The sequence below is a fragment of the Meleagris gallopavo genome, chromosome 13, assembly GCF_000146605.3.
Source record: "Meleagris gallopavo isolate NT-WF06-2002-E0010 breed Aviagen turkey brand Nicholas breeding stock chromosome 13, Turkey_5.1, whole genome shotgun sequence".
Classification (NCBI taxonomy): Eukaryota; Metazoa; Chordata; class Aves; order Galliformes; family Phasianidae; genus Meleagris; species Meleagris gallopavo.
Window position 1 is genome coordinate 5,410,516 of NC_015023.2, and position 21,748 is coordinate 5,432,263.

Here is a 21,748-nt window from a genome sequence, read left to right on the forward strand (position 1 = left end):
AAAGAGTCAAGAAAATTGAAGCATATTTTCCGTTGTTCATTTTCTCAGAAAGACAGATTTGCTTCTATCCAAAATTCTTTTCAAAGTTTGATGTTCCCAAGTTCAGATATTCTCTGTAAAAATGGTTTTCAGTCACTGAACATTAAAATCTGTCCCCGATCTGGTGGCAATGTGATTTATGCGGAAGCTCCTACAGAGCCAGTGACAAGAATGATTTCATATTCAAGACACATATTTGAAGAGCTCCAAAAAGGTGGCAGTTTGATCTTCTAAATCAGATTTATCCTAAAAATAACTTCAGAGAGCAAGATAAATTAAATCCTTCAAAATGAGGGCACAGAAATCTTGATGTTGCTCCCTAATTCATATGATATGCTGAAAGTTCTACTAAATTAGCTGTAGATAATAATATATATTTATGCAAATTCAAACACACTCCTTTAATTAGAATAAATTGGTTCCGGTTTTATTTTTGTTATTAAAATCCCTTCTTGGATCAACATATTTCAACTGAATATTCAGGTTACACAACTATAGCTGGGGACTCACTTAAGCAGACACTTTTTCCTCATTTATGCTATTAAAAGAGACAAACATCTGAGTTGTAGAAACACTGAAATGTTGAAAGACCCTGGCTCCCAGTTTTAAGTAATCTGCATATCTGTTTTGTCTTTTTCTCTATTATTTTCTTTAAACCTTAAAATCTTAAAATAAATCTTTATATACACTCTTTATACTGATACCAATTTCCCAGTGATATATAACATTCTAAACTGCCATGCCTCGATGTATCGTGTCACTGCTAAAATTTCAGTGGGACACTCATATGCAACTATTTATACACAACTCTTTTCATAGCTACTACTTTCAAGGAAACAGACCATCTCAGTCTTAATATACGTTCAATATTGTTCTTTTCTATAATTTAGCATTTGGCTGAATTAAAGTGACCTTTGTTTGAATTAAGCTAGAATGCTCAGTGATTCAGTATGGGGCTTCTCCTATTAGTGTCATTAAGCATCACTATAAAACCTTGCTGATAACTTTCCACCAGTGATACTGTTCAGAACTTCAGAGAAAAATAGTCAGTTACAAATATGTTACGAGACAAACTAGGAGTTTCCAAACAGCAGATTTACAGAAAAGGAAGGAACAGGTAACGAAAGGGGAAGAAAATGTTTCCAAACGAAATCTTCACAGAACAATTATTCTTACCATGGATATGTAAATATTATAACCAAGTCATTGCCAAAACACTTACAGAAGTTATGGATTGCATATTAAGATTATTTATCCATAAGTCAAGCACGTGAAGAGCAAGGTGTAATAAAGAATATGAATGAAGCATCCAAGAATGCAAATACTGTTGTTACTTTTTATACATAGGTGTTTCAATCAAGTTCACTCACTTGCACAATCATATGCTGCTCTCTTTGCTATGGATGCAAAGATGAGACTAAATTAATTTTTCAACTACAAACAGATGCAAATAGAGGATAACTCATTGATAGTTGCAGTGCCTGACAACAAGCAGCCGAGTATACAATGATTTCCTCATAAGCCAAGAGTTCTATGTACAAACATATCCATGCAGACAGCCTGCCAAAAATCCACCATCTGTCAGCACCTTCCACTGTGCTAGCACTGGCTCAAAACCCACTCTAGGAAAAGAAAGACTGAATGCATCACAGCAGAAGCACTAAATAAATAAATAAATAAATAAATAAATAAACAAACAAATAAACAAATAAAAATTTGAACACAGATTTCAAAGTAAAAGTATATGCACTATTTAATCTGCAAAAGACATTATGGCAATTCATGAAATCTTAACTGTTCTTTTTAATACCAAAGTAAGCAATGAACACAATGAACAAGTGCTCAAAGAAAACGTTTCTATAAAGCAATGGCTGAAGTACATCACTGACTGCAACTCCTTGAAATTACTATTTAGGAAGAATTGACAGGCATGTACAATGCCCACTGCAGTACTCTTCCATTTCATTGTTACTCTCTTCATCATTCTTGAAAATAATAGGATTAAACAATTAAGAAAACAGCAGTGTGTTCTAAGGTTTGGTCAGTTCTATCCTGCTGTGTCCTCAGGACTTACTTTAAATATTATGTTGAAAAACAGCATAAACCAAGTAGGCAAAAACATAGATACTAATTCCTAGAAAAGAACCTCAGCTAGAAATAACAACTTTGGGCAGAGAGGGATCTGATGAGGTTCAACAAGAGCAAGTTCAGAGTCCTGCACCGTGGGAGGAATGACCACATGCATCAGTACAGGTTAGGGGCTGACCTGCTGGAAAGGAGCTCTGTGGAGAAGGGCCTGGGCATCCTGGTGTATAATAAGGTGACTGTGAGTCAGCAGTGTGCCCTTGCAGCCAAGAAGACCAATTATATCTTGAAGTGCATTAAAAAGAGTCTGGCCAACAGGTCAAAGGAGGTCATCCTCCCTCTCTACTCTGCCCTGATGAGGCCACACCTGGAGTACTGTACCCAGCTCTTCGCTTCTTAGCTCAAGAAAGAATAAAACTTCTGGAGAGTGTCCAGTGGAGGGATACAAAGATGACTGGGGCCTGAAGCACCTCCATTATGAGGAAAGGCTGAGGGACTGCTCAGCCTGGAGAAGTGAAGACTGAGGGAGGATCTCATTAATGCTTATAAATATCTAATCAGTGAGTGTCAAAACAATGAGGCCAGGTTATTTTTGTTGGTGCCCAGAGACAGGACAAGAAGCAATGGAAACAAATTGGAACACAGGAAGTTCCATAAAGATACGATAATAAACTTCTTTGAGAGTGACAGAGCACTGGAACAGGCTGAAAGGGAGGTTGTGGAGTCTCCTTCTCTGGAGATATTCAAAACCCACCTGGACACTTTCCTGCTCAACCTGCTGTAGGGAACCTACCTTAGCAGGAGGTTGAATGAGATAACCTCCAGAGGTCCCTTCCAACCCTTATGAGTCTGTGATTCCACTTCTTTTTTAAACAGTTCTGAAGACTTCTGCTAATGAAGTATGTTGGCAAACCATTAAAAATTATTATGTCTCTATTGTAATTTGAGCTGAGACGTGGAGATAGCTCTTACTCTGCTGGACAATTAAATCTGACAGGTAACATCTTTCATTCTACTGTTCAGCAGCAAGCAGATCTAAAAACCACTATACTTAAGCAACAAAAAAAATTTGATCTTGACCCATCTACTGGTGAGTCCAAATTCTCTAAATGTGAGGAATCATATGCAGCATAACAGTTCCTTTATGATCAAGGTTTTTAGCTTTTCAACACTTGTTAGGTAGTATTTGATTGTTTCAAACATACAAACCCTTCCTTCATTTCTACTATTTTCAGCAATCACTATTGTCCATCGTTATCCTGATCATTGCCTACTACTCTGCCAACATCTGTTTATGCACGTATTTTATGAGAACAGTGATGCACTGTTAACATAAAGCTGCTATTTCACTGACAAGTGGGAAGTCATTAATTACATTCATGCAGTGCACCAGCAAAACAGTATTCATTCGGGAAAAAAAATGGAACAAAAAAAGATGTGTTTTTGTGTTCAATAAAAAACTTGAAAATCTAAAAGATAATTTATAAGTTTTAACCACAGGAAGATTTTCATGCACTAGAACTGACAGTGAACTTCCTATTCCATGTTAATTATTCTTAAGAGCTCAACTGTGGAACATCAGATCCCATAAATCCATCCTTTTAAAGACAACATCACTTTTCCAATGAATTATTTCAAACATTTCAGAGGGCTGCAGCACCTCTCCTATGAAGTAAATCTGAGGTAGCTGAGCTTGTTCAGTCTGGTGAAGAGAAGACTCCAGGGAGATCTCATTGAAGCCTTCCAGTACTTGAAAAGATCTTAGAAGCAAGACGGAGACAGAGTTTATCCATTTTCTGATAGTGATAGGACAAGAGTGAATGGTTTTAAGCTAAAAGAAGGGAGATTTAAATTAGATATTATGTGGATTTTTTTTACTCAGAGGGTGGTGAGGAACTGGCATGGACTGCCCAGAAAAGCTGTGGGTGCCTCATCCCTGGAGGCGTTCAAAGCAAGGTTTAATGAGGCCCAGGGCAGCCTGATCTGGTGAGTGGCAACCCTGACCACAATATTGGGTTGGAACTAAATTAAGGTCCTTTCCAGCCCAAACCATTATATGATTCTACAAAAAATATCTTACTTGTGTATTTGCTTTTCTAGCTGTTAGTCATTGTTGGACTTAAACATTGTTGGAGCCACGCGTTCTCTGAAAGAGCACATAGGACAGAATGTTTACAGAAGATTAATGATCAGAAACCATCCTAAGCTCATCCATGCAAATTTCACAATTGCTTCAAAGTTACTCAGCAATCTTATCTTACTTTCATAAAGCTGAGTCTTCCAATTCACCACGGAACTCTGACTTTCAAAGAGACAGGCATGTTGAAGACAAATGTAAAATTACTCATGAGTGGCAATAAATGTAATTTCCATTCTTCTTATACATTACCATTGGCCAAGACGACTTAAGTGTGTGGTTTTTTGTTTGTTTGTTTTTATGTTTGTGGGTTTAAAAAAAAACAAAAAACAAAAAAACAAGCAAACAAAACACAAGCCAAAAGGGATAAACTTGCAGTTTAGGTGATTTTTTAATGTTGTAAAGTAAAGGTATCTGCAATAGGTGTAAAAATTTATTTCAATTTTGGAAAAAGAAGTAATAAAAGGAAGATATTTCCTTTTCAAATATTAAAAACATATATGTCTAAGAACTATTCAGTCAGGTAGCCTGAGGCTGAACTGATACTATATCACAACTGTAACTTCTACAGGTAACACCATAAAATAGTTTTTTTGGTTTTTTGTTTGTTTTGTTTTTTAATTAAATGCTGGAAGCAGTGCATTCTGAGGACCTAGACAGCCATAGTTTCATGCATTCATGAATTAATAATCATGCATTTTCTTCTTCCGGGCTTCTTTCAATACATTTTTGTACCACACAGATTACTAGAGTAGTATCCCACGAAATACAGACATCCTGACATTGAGGTGAAGAATTCCACTGAAAGGAGACAGTAGACAATGCATTTATTTTCTGAAGATTTTGTAATTAAATGAAAATGTCTGGAAGATAATATAATTTATATGCCAAGTTAAATAAATGAGTAATTATATACATCTGCTTCCTCACAGATATAAGAAATTGTGAAAAAATAATACAAAGCTATCATATGATCTAACTAGGTTGTCATGAGAGAGGAAGTAAGTTGCATCTCTTAGTTTTATCTAAAGAGAAATCATTTATGAACATTTATGTTATAGAAATAAAAAGCAAATATGCTACTACTGGAAAAATCTTTATTCCTTTAAATATTACTACATTTAATGCTTTTAAGGCAAAACCGCAGCAACTGTTCGCAGTTCAGAGAAAGTTTAAACATTTCAAGATTAAGAAAAATAAAATAAAATAAATCCATAGTTCCCACTTCTGTCTCAACATCAAGCCTCATTTTGGAGCAGGACATCATGTTATCAAGATATGATTTTATCTTCAACAAGGCCATTATTATCTTTTTTTCAGAATAAACTTTTTTTTTTTAACCATAATATAAAATTGTCCATTCAAGCAAAGCATTATTATAATAACAAACTTACTGTCATAGCAGACCTTTTCAGCGTCAGCCACGAATCTTTCAGAAATATCAGGGAACTATAAAAGTTTCCAGTGTCATGCAACATTGACTCATTGTCTATCCATCTCTTTGCTAACTATTCATTTATTTCACTGTCCATCCATTGCATTTATCTTTAATGAGGACCAATAAAAATGGAAAATATCTACAGTATATTTCCAGAATAACTACTTCAGAGTTGGCAATGACAAGTTAAAGCATGCTGTAACATGAGAAATCATTTTGTACCTCATCTGTGTTGTAGATAATCTGCAGCCCCGAAGAGATCATCTCAACCAAGTAGAGGAGAAATAATGACACAGCATTTATCTGAAGTAATTAAAGACAGAATGGAAACAATAATTACGTTTACTGGAGTCAAATAAACAAAGAAGTTAAACGCAAACTTACTAATAAAGATGGTACTGGTATAACACAGGATTAGTTTTGGTTCTTCAAAAATATTATCGTAATATATTAACTACCCTATATAAATAGATGTGGTAACAATAAAAAAGGTGAAAGAACCAAATTATTTATATTGTAAAAATAAAATTCTTTTTGCTGTGGAATACTGCTTTGGCTGACAGGAAGTCATATCAATCATAAGTTGCTCAAGTTTACATGTGGCAATTCACCAAAAGGCAAATACACATCAAACAGTACACACAGCATATCTAACAAACAGATCACTTTATCCATAACTGGATCTTTAGCATTATCACATGACAGAAGTATAATTGTAACATTCACAATGATGATCTTTATGTAAAAGTTCTGTTTTGTTGCAATACATGACACTTATATTAACAACAATTACCTTCAGTAGCTGTATTGGACAAGCTTTATAATGTTTGTCTACCATGAATCAAAGTAAGAGTCTATCAATTACTCAAAGTAAGACTGCTTTTATTACACTGAATTACAACAAAATTGAGAATCTGTAAATCTTCAATAGAGAAAGCAAGTGTACCTTACTTCAGTGAGATATAAAAACACAACTTCAGTATATGAAATTTTGAGAAACTATCCAGAATATAAATTGGATTCTCATCATAAATCAGATTATGAATAACTTTCAGATTCTATAAACTCCAAAAGATTTAAAGACCACTAACTTCAATTTCTTAATACAATCTGAGAAGCATCAAGTACAGCAACATTGGCTGGCCAGCTACTTAGCATACTCCTTTCTTTCCCACAGTTACCCTCTGACTGCTAGAGATCTGCTGATGACAGAAGGAAATGTGCATTCATGGAAAATTGAGACTTAGAACCATTATACAACGCTTCCCAGGTCCCAAAACTGTTGTTTCCTTCTATAGATAAAAAAAAATACACCAGATATGTCAAAATGCCAACTTAGGATAACTCCCCAATTCATTCTTCTAAGAACTTAGCTTTTCTGAATCCAATACCTCTACTGTATAAATATTTTGGTGATGTTGGCACCATGAAATTAAATAATTATCAACCTCAATCACTCGAGAATAATTTCAGTGTGATTTCTGACTTAAGAATACATATGTTTATGGGAACACAAAAGGACACAGTCAAGAATGCAAAAAGGGGACCAAAGGTAAGAAGAAAAAAAAGTAAATCAATGCTTTAGAAAATTAGAAGACAATTGCACAATGAATAGAGCAGTTATACAATGAATCTGAGTAGAAACAACTGCACAAAATAATAAGCAACAACTCTGTAACTAGACAAAGTAGTTGACAATGTCCATTAAATCTTTGCTATGAATAAAAATTTCTCAGACTTAAAGACAATTAAGCTGGGAATGTTAATAAAAATTAAGAATTCATTGCAAAAATCACAGTAATTCTTTCATTTTACTGACTAATACAAATATTTCATACCAGGATTATTTACAGACAGCTGTCATTTGGTCTCAAAAAGCAGCGTCATTAAAAGGAAACAACCATTCACCTCCAAACTCCCACAGGTATTTCACTACCTTGTGACCAAAATATACTACTGAACTATATTTGAAAACAGTCTGTCTTTTTCATGAAAAGATGCAGAAAGAAATTTAATGTTACAATGGTTAACACATCTAACTCAAATCTAAACAAATTCTGAGATGCTCCATCATAAAGGAATCGAAAGAGTAACATTATTAAAGGTCATCCAGACTTTCATTTACACATGTGCACACACACTTTACCTGAAGGTGGCCATATTCATTATGGGAGAAGACCTCATCTCCAGTATGTGCATTGAAAACAGAATGAAGACATCCAGAGGGTTTAGGATCTTGCTTAAACTGCTGAACCTAAAAGTGAATTAAGACCATAAACATAAAAACAAAGTCAATGATTTCTGCATCCTTGACAACTGCAAATTCACTATACATATAACTCAGGTGTTTCAAAATTTCCTTATGTGTGCATCAAGCTATGTGAACTTAGAAACTACAATCCCAATATATATCAGAACTTACATTATACATAAAGTAGACATATAGTGGAACAACAAAAAATATTCAGTCCATTTTTCTAATTTATTTTGTTTTCATAGAAAAAATATCTTACAGGAAGCTCCAGATACTTATTCATCTTTACCTTCAGGTCAAACACCTCACTGTAGTAGGGCTGAAACTTTAGTAGAAAACATGCTGAAGTTTATCATGTCTACTGTGAAGTTACAGTACTGAAAATGTGCTGGATACTGTAAGCTTCCAGGTGATTCATCAGCTCTCCTTAGGCAATGTATCATGCATTCCATGCTCTCCCGAATGTGGGGCGACTCCTCTTCCTCTCTTGTTTTTCCTAAAATGCCTGCATCCATCCATCACAGCACTCCAGTTACATGAGCTATCCCACCATGCTTCTGTGATTCCACTGAGATCACAGCCCAAGATCTGCACAACACTCTTCTCACTGTCCCTGTTTCTTCCCCACAATGCAGTGAATGGGTACTTCTGGGAGACATCCAAGCACACTTATTTCCCATTAAGGGCATGAAAGCTTTCTCCTCCATAACGCTGTCCCATAGGTACTTCCTTATTCACATACATACACTTGGAGCCAATCCACTTGAGCTGATTGCTACATGCCTTCTCTTTACAGCACTCTGGGCCCTTTGTCTGCCTACCATCATTGACCACTTCTTCACTTGACAGCGAAGAACTTTCTCTCTCCCTTACGACTTTGGTATAAAGCTCTTCTTGCTGGAGGTCAAGATTCCTTGACCATTTAACTACCATTCCTTAGCATGAGGTCAGCACATACAAAGCCCCTCAGATAAAATGAAATTTGAATTATGTCTGTCAGGTAACAGAGATAGCTTATTACTACACAGCAGGAAATGGAAACCTTTTATAGTCATGAAAGTGAAAAATGACAACCAGTACATCAACAATTTGACAACTGTGTTAATTTAATACTTATTAATCATAAATGCATTTATCATCCTCAAAACAAACCATTCCATGTGAAAGAGAAAAGTAACAGCTTGAATGTAACAGGATCAATTTAGGTCAAGATACTTAACAATCTGAGACTACAAGGAAAATGGAAAAATATGTCAGCATAAATGCCACTGTAACATGGCTGATTTCTTACTATTATTATCACTACTGACACATGCCACAGATTTTACATTCCAGTTTGTGTACTTATAAGCAATGCAAACTTCACAGTAATGTGAAAATGACTTTTAATAATGGTTTAAACTCAGTGACATGAAACTTAAAATAATCACACAGAATACATATATTTAACTATCTATAGCATTACTGCTAACCACTGTGCAAAACCAAACCACTACATCTAAATTTTGACAAGGAGAAGCCTTATATGTTGACAAGGGCATTACAGGCTGAATATATACATATATAAATTGTAACTGTATTATAACATAAATAAATTACTATTTCCTCATTCACTTTGGATTACTGCCCTTCTGAATTTACAGCATTACACCAAATAAGACTGCTGCAGAAAGCAGCCCAAATAATCCTAATGACCATGTATGTAATGAAAAAATGCAATAACAAAGTTCACAGACCAAAGAACCTCTCTAACCTTAGCTAAATGACATTCTGTACCTTTCCACTCAAGCAATCAAAAGGCATTAAAAAAAAATCCCACAGTACAAACAACCTAATGTTTAAATGAGGTAAATAACTACAAAATGAACCCCAAGAGGTTTCAAATATGCCTTGCTGTTCAATCCCTTTGCAAAATTCTTGTTTCTTTTGTTTCTTAGAACAATGCAAACCTGGCAAAAAAGAAGCAGCTGTTCTTTACTGGACCACACAGTAATACTAAATTTCCCTTTTGAATTTTATCTATATTTAGGAGTTAGCATTTACAGCTTAATTAATCCCTTAGAATTAAGTGAGTGCTTCTGTCCACACTACAGTACTTTACCTTATCGGCCTGACGCATGTAGCAGTAGAGAATTCCTCTCATACACTTTATAGCAGAATGCTCCAGTTCATGAGTTCTTCCCTTGTCATCATCAATACGCCTGGTTAAGAGAGATAACTCATAAAACAAATTGGAAATGCATTAAGAAAATAAAAGGCACATTAGCAATTTGGAAAATTAAGTACTTAATTAACACTGTCTGGTGCCTTCACCCATATCAACGTTCTTATAGCCCTACCCATCATTCTGTCACTAAAGAAAAATTAAAATCTGTATTTTTAGGTTATGTTGCAACTTACACAAACATTCCTGTTTCAAAAGGCACAAAGGCAAAAAAACCAATAGAAGTTATTATAACATTTCAAGCCAGTGTTCTTTGAGAAATCCAAAATGTAAAAGTGCTTTCAATTCTGCACTGCATCTGCCATTCATAACTAAGCACTTCACTTACCATGTTAAACTACAACTATGCATGCAGGTTCTGAAAGTTACCTACACAATGTCTAGAAACGTGTCAAAACACCTCAGTTATTTGATACCATGAATTAAAACAATACTCACCATTGTTACATCACGGAAGACACACTAAAAACAATGCCAAATCTCAAACTATTTTAACAAGAAAGTTACTGTGGGTAAACAAGCCTGACGATTGCATTCACTGGTTAGCCTTCCCCAGCTCTTGATTTCTGACTGAGTTTTTCAGGGTGAAAATTAGGTTTTCTCACATACCTATACTTAAGAAAGCATTTCTCTGATTCAAATATGCAAAGTACCATAATTTGCATACTGATATTTCTCTGCCCACTTTAAGCATAGGAATATTTTCTTTTCCCACCATCAGGAACACAACAGCAGCTTACGCTGAAGTTTTGCTACCTATGCTGAAAATTTGAAAGTTAGAGGTAACTTCAAAACTCATGCGTATCCAACATACTACTTAAATGATAATCCTAGATATAAAATACCTACTTCCTTTCAATTATGAAGTTCACATCAGAGGGTATAGGGGAAACAACGAATTAAAACATAAAACAAACGGGCAATGTTTTTTTCAGAGTAGGATTTATTCTCTATATTACTATAAATCCGAAGAGCAGTAAAAAGCACAAAAGGCTCTAAAGTCCTCATGTAACAACTTACATTTTTCTTCTTTTATTCACAACAGCAGCATTTGTTTTCATAACAGGTTCTTAGGAATTTAGCTTTTATTGAACACTACCAGTAGCATGAGTCAAGCAGAGAGATTTTGATCTGGTACTTCATGCAGAATACCATGTAAGCCTTGTATCTTGGCCCATTTTGGATTTTAGCCATACACTTAATTTCAGTCATCAACTTTTGCCCATCAAAGGAATTTCACCGTGCAGCAGTGATGCCCAGGGCCTTGTTCCAAGCATAAGTGGAAGTAAAATAAATGACTTGTGCTGCTACTTTTCCCTTCCTTCAAACTGCAACACATTTTATTTATTATCTTCTCTGATTCTACAAATTGGGAATTCAAGTCTGAACAACTCAAGCAATGCTATGCCATGTTTCTTTCCATAGAGCGCTTTCAGCAGCTTAAAATTCAGAATCACCACCTCTGCCCCTTTTATTCTTCCTTCTCAAATTTTCCTTGTTTTTTTTTTCATTTACAAATTGCTTTTATTTCACCCAAAGAAAGAATAATTGAAAGAAAGATGCAAAGATTTCCATGTAATATAAATGAATAACAATTATGCTTTCTGAATATTAATTGCCTCATTTTTGGCCTTTTCAGAAGTAAACACAGACTAGAACTTACAAAGATCTATGTCTTCTGTTTCAAAAAGCTTCATTCTGAAACAGCATTTCTAGGACACAATTTTTAATAAATGTTTTTTTCACATTAATGTCTCAGTATAGAATCTCCAGTAACAAACAGAGACAAAAAAAGAAACTCAAAACCTTTTTTCCTGCTAAGTAGATCAGGAAGTAGCTGCTCATACTATTTCTCGCACTACTCCAGTAAAATATACCAGAATTTTGTCAAAGAGCATGATTATTACCTCACCATTAGATGGTAACTAAAGGAGAAAAAAAGGAAATTACTCAATATTTGCACACTATCATCTTTGTTCAAAACACTACATTTGAGCTGCCTGTATATGCTTGAGTGGCTGAGGAAGCAAGGTTAGAGACAATGAATACTTCCTTAACATTCAGGTAGAACTGGTGATACAATTCTCCCATTAAGACAATCATGTTATTTGTTTCCAGAACCTTTTATAATAAGTAACTGCAATGTTAGTTGTGAAGCCCTTTGTATTTTACGGCGCCTTCACTCCCGCGTATTCTCCACTTCCTCAACAAATGTAACAAGTTATTCTTACGACTTACATATTGTTTTGTAGTCCCCAACCCTGGAGGTGCTCAAGACCAGGTTGGATGGGGCCCTGAGCAGCCTGATGTGGAAGGTGGAAAACTATTCATGGCAGGGGAGTTGGAACTGGATGGGCTTGGGCTTTAAAGGGCCCTTCCAACCCAAGCCATTCTATGATAATCTTTTAAAACTGCACAATCAAAAGTAATATGGCAGAGATGTTAACTTAAAAGTTATTCACCTGTAAGCAAGGGCTAATGCCCAGGAGCACGCAGCACAGTAAAGATTGTCATGTACTTTTGCTTTGTGGTTATCTCCATGGGTCTTTGTAGGAAACAGACCTGTGGTTGGGCTTTGATGAAGCAACAGTGTGGACTTAACTGGAAAAAAGGAAAAAGAAATAACAGTGTTAACAATGAGTTAACCAGTTTCTGCATGTGAATAGATCAAGGTGTGGTAAGTTACAGCCAATAAAATATAAAGTTCAGGAGAGACATACACAAAAACCTTTTTTATGCTGGTTGGACAGTCAGATTATAACTTCTTACAGAAAAAAATAAAAAATAATCATCTAATAATCTATGACTATTTCTATAGCAAAAACCACTCTGTACAGAATCTCTCCAACAAAATTCTCTCTCTGACTAGCACCACAATAATAAGCTACCATTGTATCACTGTTACATCCAAAAAAATCCTAATTCACTCTTACAGCTGGGATTGGATTTTCAATATAAATTCTTTGTTTTCAACAAAAAGTATAATTCTGTCCTACCAATTTTGCTTCTTTCAAACTCCAAGAAGAAATTTAGGAAACTATCCCTAGCAGGAATAAAGTAGCAATGATAATTAGCATGTAAATATCAATTCCAATTCATACTTGGGGCTAGCTGAAACACTTAAAAATATGAGCAGATTACTTTTATCCCCTCCTCATCTCAGACTATCAGGTGATACTCAGAATTTATTTTACTGTTTGGCAAATGCAGATGATAATTTTGATATACCATGACTTTTAAATACTGTTAAGTAATGCATGAAATACATGTATTATACTATCATGGCAAACATGAGAAATTGTAATGACAGAATCCTTTGCTTTTCAGAAAACAGAAATCCTTATTGGAAATTGCATATATCACTTTAACATAAAGCTACTTACTGTTATAATCTTAACTGTAAATACTTGCACAAGTTGCAGTGAAAATTTGTCAAGGTATGAATAATTCTTAATCAATTTTTTACTTACCAATTCTGTAGTAATGGTCTAATTTATCCCACAAACTTTCCCCCTCAGCTTTAGGAAGGTTAATACTTTTAAGTGGCTCATAAATTGAACCTAAAAAAAAGAAAAAAATTAGATAAAAATTAGTTAAATAATTTCTACTATTACTTAACTGCAGTATGATTTTTCATGTTAATTAAGCAAAGGACCAATTCATCTAATTTCAATTGAAACAAAAAATAAATCATTTCTATAATTTCACAGAACCTAAGATTTCTATCTACTTTCTTTCTTCAGTACCTGTCCACACAAACATTGTCTCCAAGCAGATCCTCAATGTCTCTTACACATTTAACTGGAGTAAATACTACACAAACATATATTTGTTAGAGACAATATTAGCATATAGAGCATATTAAATGTCAAGAGTTTCCTATGAACCTTAATTTCTTAGATCTCTCTGTAGCAGTGTCCCATACATAGACTACTCCCTAGTTGTACCTGAAAATGTAGTAGAAGGATAAATTTCTTAAAAATCGCTGAGGTAAACCATTTCCAGTTTATAAGCTAAGAGTGACATATTCTTCCATAAATCACTGTGGCTTTATTCAGTGTTCTAGATGGCAAGAACTCCCACAGAGTCATTTGCAACAGGAAGAATGACAATTTCCCCTTTCCGGACTGCATGCTGCCTTTCTGAAAAGCTCAGAGAAAGGAATTGCCTAGGAAGCTCAGGCAGCCAAGCAGCTCTGGCAGGATGCAGTAGAGTACTCCTACTCACATTGCTTCTTTTGCACTCCCAGCACATATCCAAACGTTAGACAAAGAGAATGTCCAGATACAGGACTCTCAATCGAACCAAACAAATGTATGGAGTGGTGACAGAGGCTTTATTAATTAAATCCTGTAGTGAAGAGACTGGGGAATGTTTCTTGTTTCCCTGGTGCTCATTAGTAATCATTTTTGCTTCGCAATAGCAACACTTAAAAATTCCTTTTCTCCCACCAAAAAACACCACCTCAGCTTGAACAGAATCCTGTGTGTCTGTTGCACTGGGTTCTCTGGTAATGTCTGACCACACAGTGGACCTTCCACTGCCACCCTGCCTTTCCTCATCGGGAGAGATAAGTCGCACGGAATATGTGCAGATGGGAAAGGACCTGAGAGGGAAGCACATAAGACTACTTGTTCAGTTGCCTAAAATAATTTAAAAGACATGAAGTTGCTTTATAATAGGAAAAACAAAACAAAAACAACTTACATCACAGTTCTTGGATCTTCCGTTAAAAAAAAAAAAAACAACATTCTGAACTTTTTTTTTTCAAAGCAATATTAATTGGAATTTCTGTGCTTTAGAAGATTCACGACTTATACTGTTATTTTAATTCAGTTTTGGAGCAAAAGCACACAATGTTAACCTGCAGTAACAGTAATTGTACAAGGTGACACAGTCAAAGTAGGACAGAAAAATCTTTAGTCAGCCACTTCTTTGCATATAAAGTAGCAAGTTTCAGCAATATTTACTTACTAGATTTTCAAAGGCAAAAAAAATTCTTATACTTGTTAACTCTGCAATGCACACCTATGGCGCCGCACACCTATGCATGAAGCAGGTTCAGAATGCCTGTTTCCTGCAGACCACTAAGGCCAGCACTGCACTACGTGAGCATTCACAGGCACACATACACAAACACACAAGGTTTAGAAACACTGCTCTAATTTACATACTTACCAGACAATCTGTGACCATCTGTGGCCAACAGAAAAACAAAAAGTTATCATGAACAAAAAGCACGTGCTTGGCTTCTATTTCATAGAATGAAGACTTCAACTTCGGGCAGAAAGAAGACTGAATATAATAAAATGCATGCAAAAGTTAATGCATCAGTACCCACAAACTATATTCTTTCACATATATCAAGCTTTACCAGAAGAAATAAATGAAACAGTCAGAATTGACTGTTGATGATACAAAAAGATAAAGGATGAAGTGAATCAAAGATCAAGAAGATAGGCAAAAGTGTTTATTATTTAAAGAGTACACGTATGAGAAATTGTTTAAAAGACCACTCAAAACTGAGCTCTTGCATTCACTCTACTTAAATACCTAACATAAAGACATAGAATCATTAAGGTTGGAAAAGACCACCAAGACCATCTAGTCCAACAATCGACCCATCACCACCATGCCTACTAACCACGTCCCTCAGTGCCACTTTTTTCTTGAAAACCTCTAGAGAAACACAGACCACGTTCTGCTTGCATGTCCAGAGCATTGTGGTAAATTATTTCTCATTAGTACCACAATCAAATCGAAAGCAACAAACAGGCAGAACCAACAAGAAGCGAGGTGCCCCAGATGGATTCATAGTGAGACCAACACCCACTGGAAGCTACTAGCAAGTATTTTTAGGACAAGTTAAAAAAAAAAAAAAAAGGCCGTCTTACTCTTTTCCAGAATCTATTTGACAGTTCATTTCAGCAAGACATGAACTACTACGTAAAGCTATTTTCAATTACATACTTAATATAGGTTTTAAAACTGGAAGAAAACGTGACAGCAAGACTTGAAGACTCTGCAGCACTGAAACCGAATGACATGTGCAATCCGGTTCTCAGCACTGAGACTGAAGGAATGACACATGCAATTGAGCGTTCTGTTTGCATGTCAGCATTCGGAACAAGGATGGTAATTTCAACGACTATTTCTCATAAATATTTCATTGTAATCATGCATTGCAAGTTTCATTCAAGGTAAATAAGTGGTACGAAGAAATATAAAAAGTATCTTGCTGACTTAGCATAACAACCCTATACAAAATTTGAATAGAGTATACGGCAGATGACATTTTCTTCCCACAAGAATCACAGAAATGAAGTATGCCTACTGTTTCCCTAAATCAGAAGCAGATTGCTGCAGGTCAGTAACTACTCGAAAATGACAAAGAACCTTAACAGATAGGAAATTAGAGCTGCTTCCTGCATAAAGACATTTAATGGCTTTTAAGAGAACAGTCAAAATCCTTAGCCCAACTCCAATTCCCTGTTTTTCTTCACAGTGCACTAAATACACTACATCCATTCTTTGATTGGAAAATGGGAAAATAAATCCTCCTTTATTTCAGAAGTAGTTCCTACCACTTACAAGTTCCAAAGTTTCATCATTCTTCAAGTTGAAGAATTACTAAAAAGGAGTTATTTCCTTCCAAAGGATTAGAAAACAGGAAAGATCTGAAACAGCACAGTAACTGATAGAAGAGACATCAATTCCTAATGAAGAACTACAGTAACATTTCTACAAAGTAAGAACTTCTACAAGACATGGGAACTATACAAACACATTAACACACGAAACTCAAATGTACAACAATTTCAGGAAAAATCAACAATTTATTCATCTCCTCTGCTTCGGTTTTGTTCTAGTTATGTACAAGATTAGCATTAATTGCTCTTCGGGGAAGAGCTGTAAACTGCCTATACGTTTAGACTGAATAGATATACACAGCATTTCAAAATCCTCTTCCCAAATTCTCACCTACACACCTCTGAACCTAGTCTACAGTTAAAAATTTGCCTATTTTAAGACAGATTGATGGTTCAACTTTTACAATGTACATAATCAAACCCAACAAGCAACAAACACCCTGAAGTTTAATCACAAGTGAATGGAAGCAACATGACAAGAATGTTACTTCTAGCATTTCATCTGCCAGAAAAACACAAGCAAATGCACACTTGCATAACAAGTATCAGAACACAACAAACAAAAAAGCGTGAAAACATCAAACTTCTTTCTAGGTTTGATGTATGGCATGAGAATCAAAAATGACTGCAATCCTTGAACGCAACACTAATTCTGGATGTAATGCAACACTTGAGCTGCGGGCAAGTTCTGGATCTCAGATCACAGCAATATCACTGCCTGATATTAGTACTGGTAATAACATCTTCACATTACAGTAATTGGGACCAAAGAGGATTTCATTTCTTCACATAGAAAAGCTTAAGAATAATTCTGTATTATCAACAAGTCATATCCTCCAATGTTCATCCCCATCCTCTCTCCTGAGCTGAGGGTACTGAAGAGAAATGCTAGAACTAGTACCTTAACAGTTATTTGCCAGGAAACACACCTGCTTTAAAGCTCCAATTCATGGAGTTGAGCAAGGCAAGATGGGAAAATAACTTTCAGAAGCAAGAAATTAGTTTATCTTCCACTAGAAGGAAAATTCATTTCTCATATTTACATATCTGAAGTGAATGATTCCACAAACTTAACATGTAGCTGTTGTAGTGCTGGCACTCATACAGTTCACACAGGAGCAAACTGTGAGCTGACTCTCCTCTGAACAAGAAACTGGAACAGCACTACTCCTGACATCCCTTCCAAACTGAGCAGTTCTGCACTTCAGTGAAAACACCATAAGAAAATAGAGAAAAGATATTAAGGTGTAAAGGTACTCCTGTGCATGAACAAACATTAGAAGTAAACACAAGAGATGAAGTGTTATTGAGACTAAGCAATAACAGCACAGGTACAAACGAGTAAAACTTTGTTTAATTTGAATGTTTTAAAGTGACAAAACTCATCAATTACTATTTATCAACAAAAATCTTATGTTCAACAGTGCATTTAACTGTGAAAAATTCAAAATAATTTAAAATTTCATGGAAAAAGAAAAAAGCGTGTACTTTCTCTATTCCTAATTATCTGAAGTAACCTCTTGTTTGTCCATTACAATTATTGGACAAAATTCTTATTTCAGAATTTTAAACACAAAAAAGCTACTGAAGACCACAATAAAACAAAGCCTGCCACATCAGCTCACAGGAGCTTCACATAGCCAAAATACACCAAAATGCCACCACCTGCCACACAAACCTTGTAAATGCTACAGGCAAGGTGAGAAGCCCTTCTGGATATTCAAGGCAATCATCATTTCTCAGCATGAGAACTCAAAGCATTGCCTCCTAAAACTCCTGAAATCATTTATTTCGTATCTTAACTAGTAATGGAAATATGAAAGAGCATCAAGATAATTAGCAAAGAGCTTTTTTTGTTTTTAATTAAAATATTAAAATTCCAGGTCTCTTGGTGTTGAAAGGGGAAATGCTATGGGCAGGGCAGGGCAGTTCAAGTGGCAAAGGACAGCTGAAATCCTCTTATCCGATAACACTCACTTATACTTGTACCACTAATGTGTTTCAGTGCAGACTAAACAAGAATCCTCCAGACGGTTTTCCCAGATTGGCTTCTTCACTTATAGTGACACATTTGTTCCTGTCAAACGCTTTTCAAAATATATTAAGGTAAAAATTGTAATAGTCTCAATTGTTTCATGTACATGAGCTTATACCTAAGGAGAAGCTGTGCCATGGGGCTTTATTTTACTACCACTTAACTTCCAAAAGTCAATCTTTAGAACCAGTACTGACTTACAGGAAATTGTACTCCTTTCCTCTAAACAAGTCCTGTTGCTTTTCTCGTAAGAAATTAAACCTTAACACCATTATTAGCACGCTTTTCACATAACCACCATCTTAAAAATTCAGTTCAGAGACTGTTATCCTTGCCAGAACACAAACAAAAGAAAACCAAAACCAAGGAGGAAGAACTGAACAGTAGATTTCAATTTCCAGAGTTTTTAAGTTACACAGTTCAAAAAAGCTGCAAACACAAAACACTGCATAAAACACAAAGCAATTATATTTTTGTTGGGTTCAACAGCCACAAATAAAAACACAGAACTGCACACTTACCAAATTTTAAAAAAGCATGCGCAGATGAGGTTCTGTCATCATCCAAACTGGCCATTTCAAATTGGTGCAGCTAATCACAAACGTCTCAGGCTAAGCTACAGCAATTTTCAAAACTGTTTAGTAAATGTTAAAGGCAACCAGCATTAAATTAAGTGAAAGCAATGTTAGTGGAGTTATTAAAATGACAGATTGTACAGAGCACAAAGGACAGTACCATTTTGTTATATTTTATGCTTTCCCTCTTCCACTGTACAAATCATTTTTATTTTTCCTTCAATAAAACTTAAATAAGTAAAATGGCACAGGCTACACAAACTCCATCTTTTGGACATTCCACAGAAGGTTTTTTTTCATACAAAAAGTGCTACTAAAATCTATAGATGATGAATAAGATCTATTTTAAATATCTCAGGATTGTATAAAAATGATTAATTAATACACATAAAAGCATAAAGCAAAACTAAGTGCAGAGCTAGAATTCTGCTTATGCATAGCGCTGCCTTTATCTGATACGGAATTTACATTAGGATGCTCCTTTCAGTCATAAATTGCTTATGGTACTGAACGCCTGTAACCTGAAGCAGAACTGCCAATTGAAAGGTGCAAAAAGAAAACACCAGTTGAAAACAAGATGACAAGTTGTTCCAAATCTTTAAAGCAGCTTATGCTCTTTACGTTAGCTAAAATTTCAGAGGTTGCAGGCTGGACACCTTGCTGAACACCATTATGATCTGCTCCTGTTAATTATCAGTAGCAACAAATGAAACAACACTTCATCACTTCGGGAAGAAAAAAAATCTCAGTAAAGCTTGTTTTTACTGGCCAAAACGTAATTCAGGTTTAACATACATAAGCATTATCTCCTACAGGACTGGGTCTTAAATGATACCTTACTCCCAGTTGTAAAGCGTGAAGCGCTCACGCATTTAACATACATGAGCCTAAACAGATAGGTAGGTTCCATACTTATTTATCTTACTCCAAGCACCACATTAAAAATAGAAGCAGTGCTGTTAGCAAACTGGGACTCAGCATAGATTTCACTCAACTCAGGGCAGGCTGGGGGCACTGCAGCTGCTTCCCATGACAATAACAGCCACAGTCCTTCTGACTGCCAGAAATTAAGCGTGAGAGCTTTTAAGCTACATACATTTCTAAACAGTTATAAAAATGTAGGAGTAAATTTGAGGAACAAGAACATGACATTTTTAGGTTAGAATGTTACCTGAACTAGAACATAGAAAATTTAACTTCAGAACCAACTCATTTATCAGAAAGACGTTTGAACTAAAATCAGGATTATTTCTTCAGTAAATAAATTTATTTAGATTCTAAGTGACAAAACCTCTGAACAGGAAAAGAAGCAACTGAACTCCAATAACAGCCTATCACTACAGCAGAAGAGACTTTAATACGCATATAATAAAAAAGTAGAAGGAAGCAGCAAAGAAAAAGTCAAGCATTTAAAATCAGCCAAATGCCTACAGCTGCAGAGGGACCCCTGGCCAGCACACAGCCCTGCGACTCAGGGTTCACACACTCAAGCACATGGGACCCAGGCTTTATCTTGTGCTCTATGGCTACGTTCATAAATCAGTTCACAGACAGCAGCACTGTATAATCTGTATTGGCTATCACGTGATTCAAACCATGGGCATCCTTTAATAATTGTAGCTTGAAGATCAGTACTATGCATAAGTAGAATTTGCCAAGTCCCATCTATGCCAGCATTCTGCAATTGGTCCCTTTGCTGTGAGCCGTCCAGAAGACCCACCTCTCTCCCCCGCTGTCTGACCCTCATTACTACAACAACACAAACCCAAAAATCGTGTTTGAGCTCTGCAAGAGTGTGTAACAAACAGAGAAGCACCAGGGATCCTTTGGGAAACTGTTTCCAGTACAGCACTGCCAGGTGAAGCCCTGCTAGTCCTGCATTTAGAAACAAAAACTAAACCAAAAACAGCAGGGGTTTAGAATCCAGGTCCCTACAGTGCACCTCATCCAGCCCGTGGGCTGAGGCTGAGCCTGAGCTCCTAGTTCTGCACAGGAAATCCTCACGTTAAAAATCAACAAAGCTTTACCCTAGGGACACCAGGCAAAACTGGGACTTCATTTTCTAAGTCTTCTGCCAAATCTCCGAACAGCACCACACAGCACTGCCCTCAGAAGCGGCTACCCCCAGCGCGGTGCCGTCCAGCACCCGGCACCATCCGGACCTCCGTTCCTTCGAGGGCACGCACGCTCAGGCGGCCGAAATTCGGGGCTCGCGACCCCGTGTGAGGATGGGAGCGGCGCCGCGCCCGGCGAGGGGCGGCTGCAGAGCGGGGCAGCGCAGGCCCGGCCAAGCGGGGCTCCTGAGGCGCGG

General features: G+C 36.2%; 1 protein-coding gene across 1 annotated transcript; it reads right to left on the minus strand.

The window, feature by feature from the left end:
* Positions 1-5,870: 5,870 nt before the first annotated feature.
* Positions 5,871-21,434, minus strand: LOC104912943 (phosphorylase b kinase regulatory subunit beta-like). The gene is made up of 6 exons (XM_019619744.2): positions 19,384-21,434; positions 13,648-13,737; positions 12,640-12,778; positions 10,055-10,154; positions 7,846-7,953; positions 5,871-6,002 (listed from the first exon to the last, which is right to left on the minus strand). Exons 1-6 carry the CDS (start codon positions 19,436-19,438, stop codon positions 5,886-5,888), a joined length of 609 nt encoding a protein of 202 aa, XP_019475289.1. The 5' UTR covers positions 19,439-21,434; the 3' UTR covers positions 5,871-5,885.
* Between the last annotated feature and the right edge of the window lie 314 nt (positions 21,435-21,748).

What these genes read in the sequence shown, in the direction of transcription:
- LOC104912943 (XM_019619744.2), bottom strand. Translation starts at nt 19,438, where the DNA reads ATGGCCAGTTTGGATGATGACAGAACCTCATCTGCGCATGCTTTTTTA. An exon ending in GCATGCTTTTTTAAAATTTG is followed by an intron (nt 13,738 to 19,383) that starts GTAAGTGTGCAG and finishes TCTTTTTTTTAG; the next exon opens with GTTCAATTTATGAGCCACTT. An exon ending in ACATGCGTCAGGCCGATAAG is followed by an intron (nt 7,954 to 10,054) that starts GTAAAGTACTGT and finishes ATTCACTTTTAG; the next exon opens with GTTCAGCAGTTTAAGCAAGA.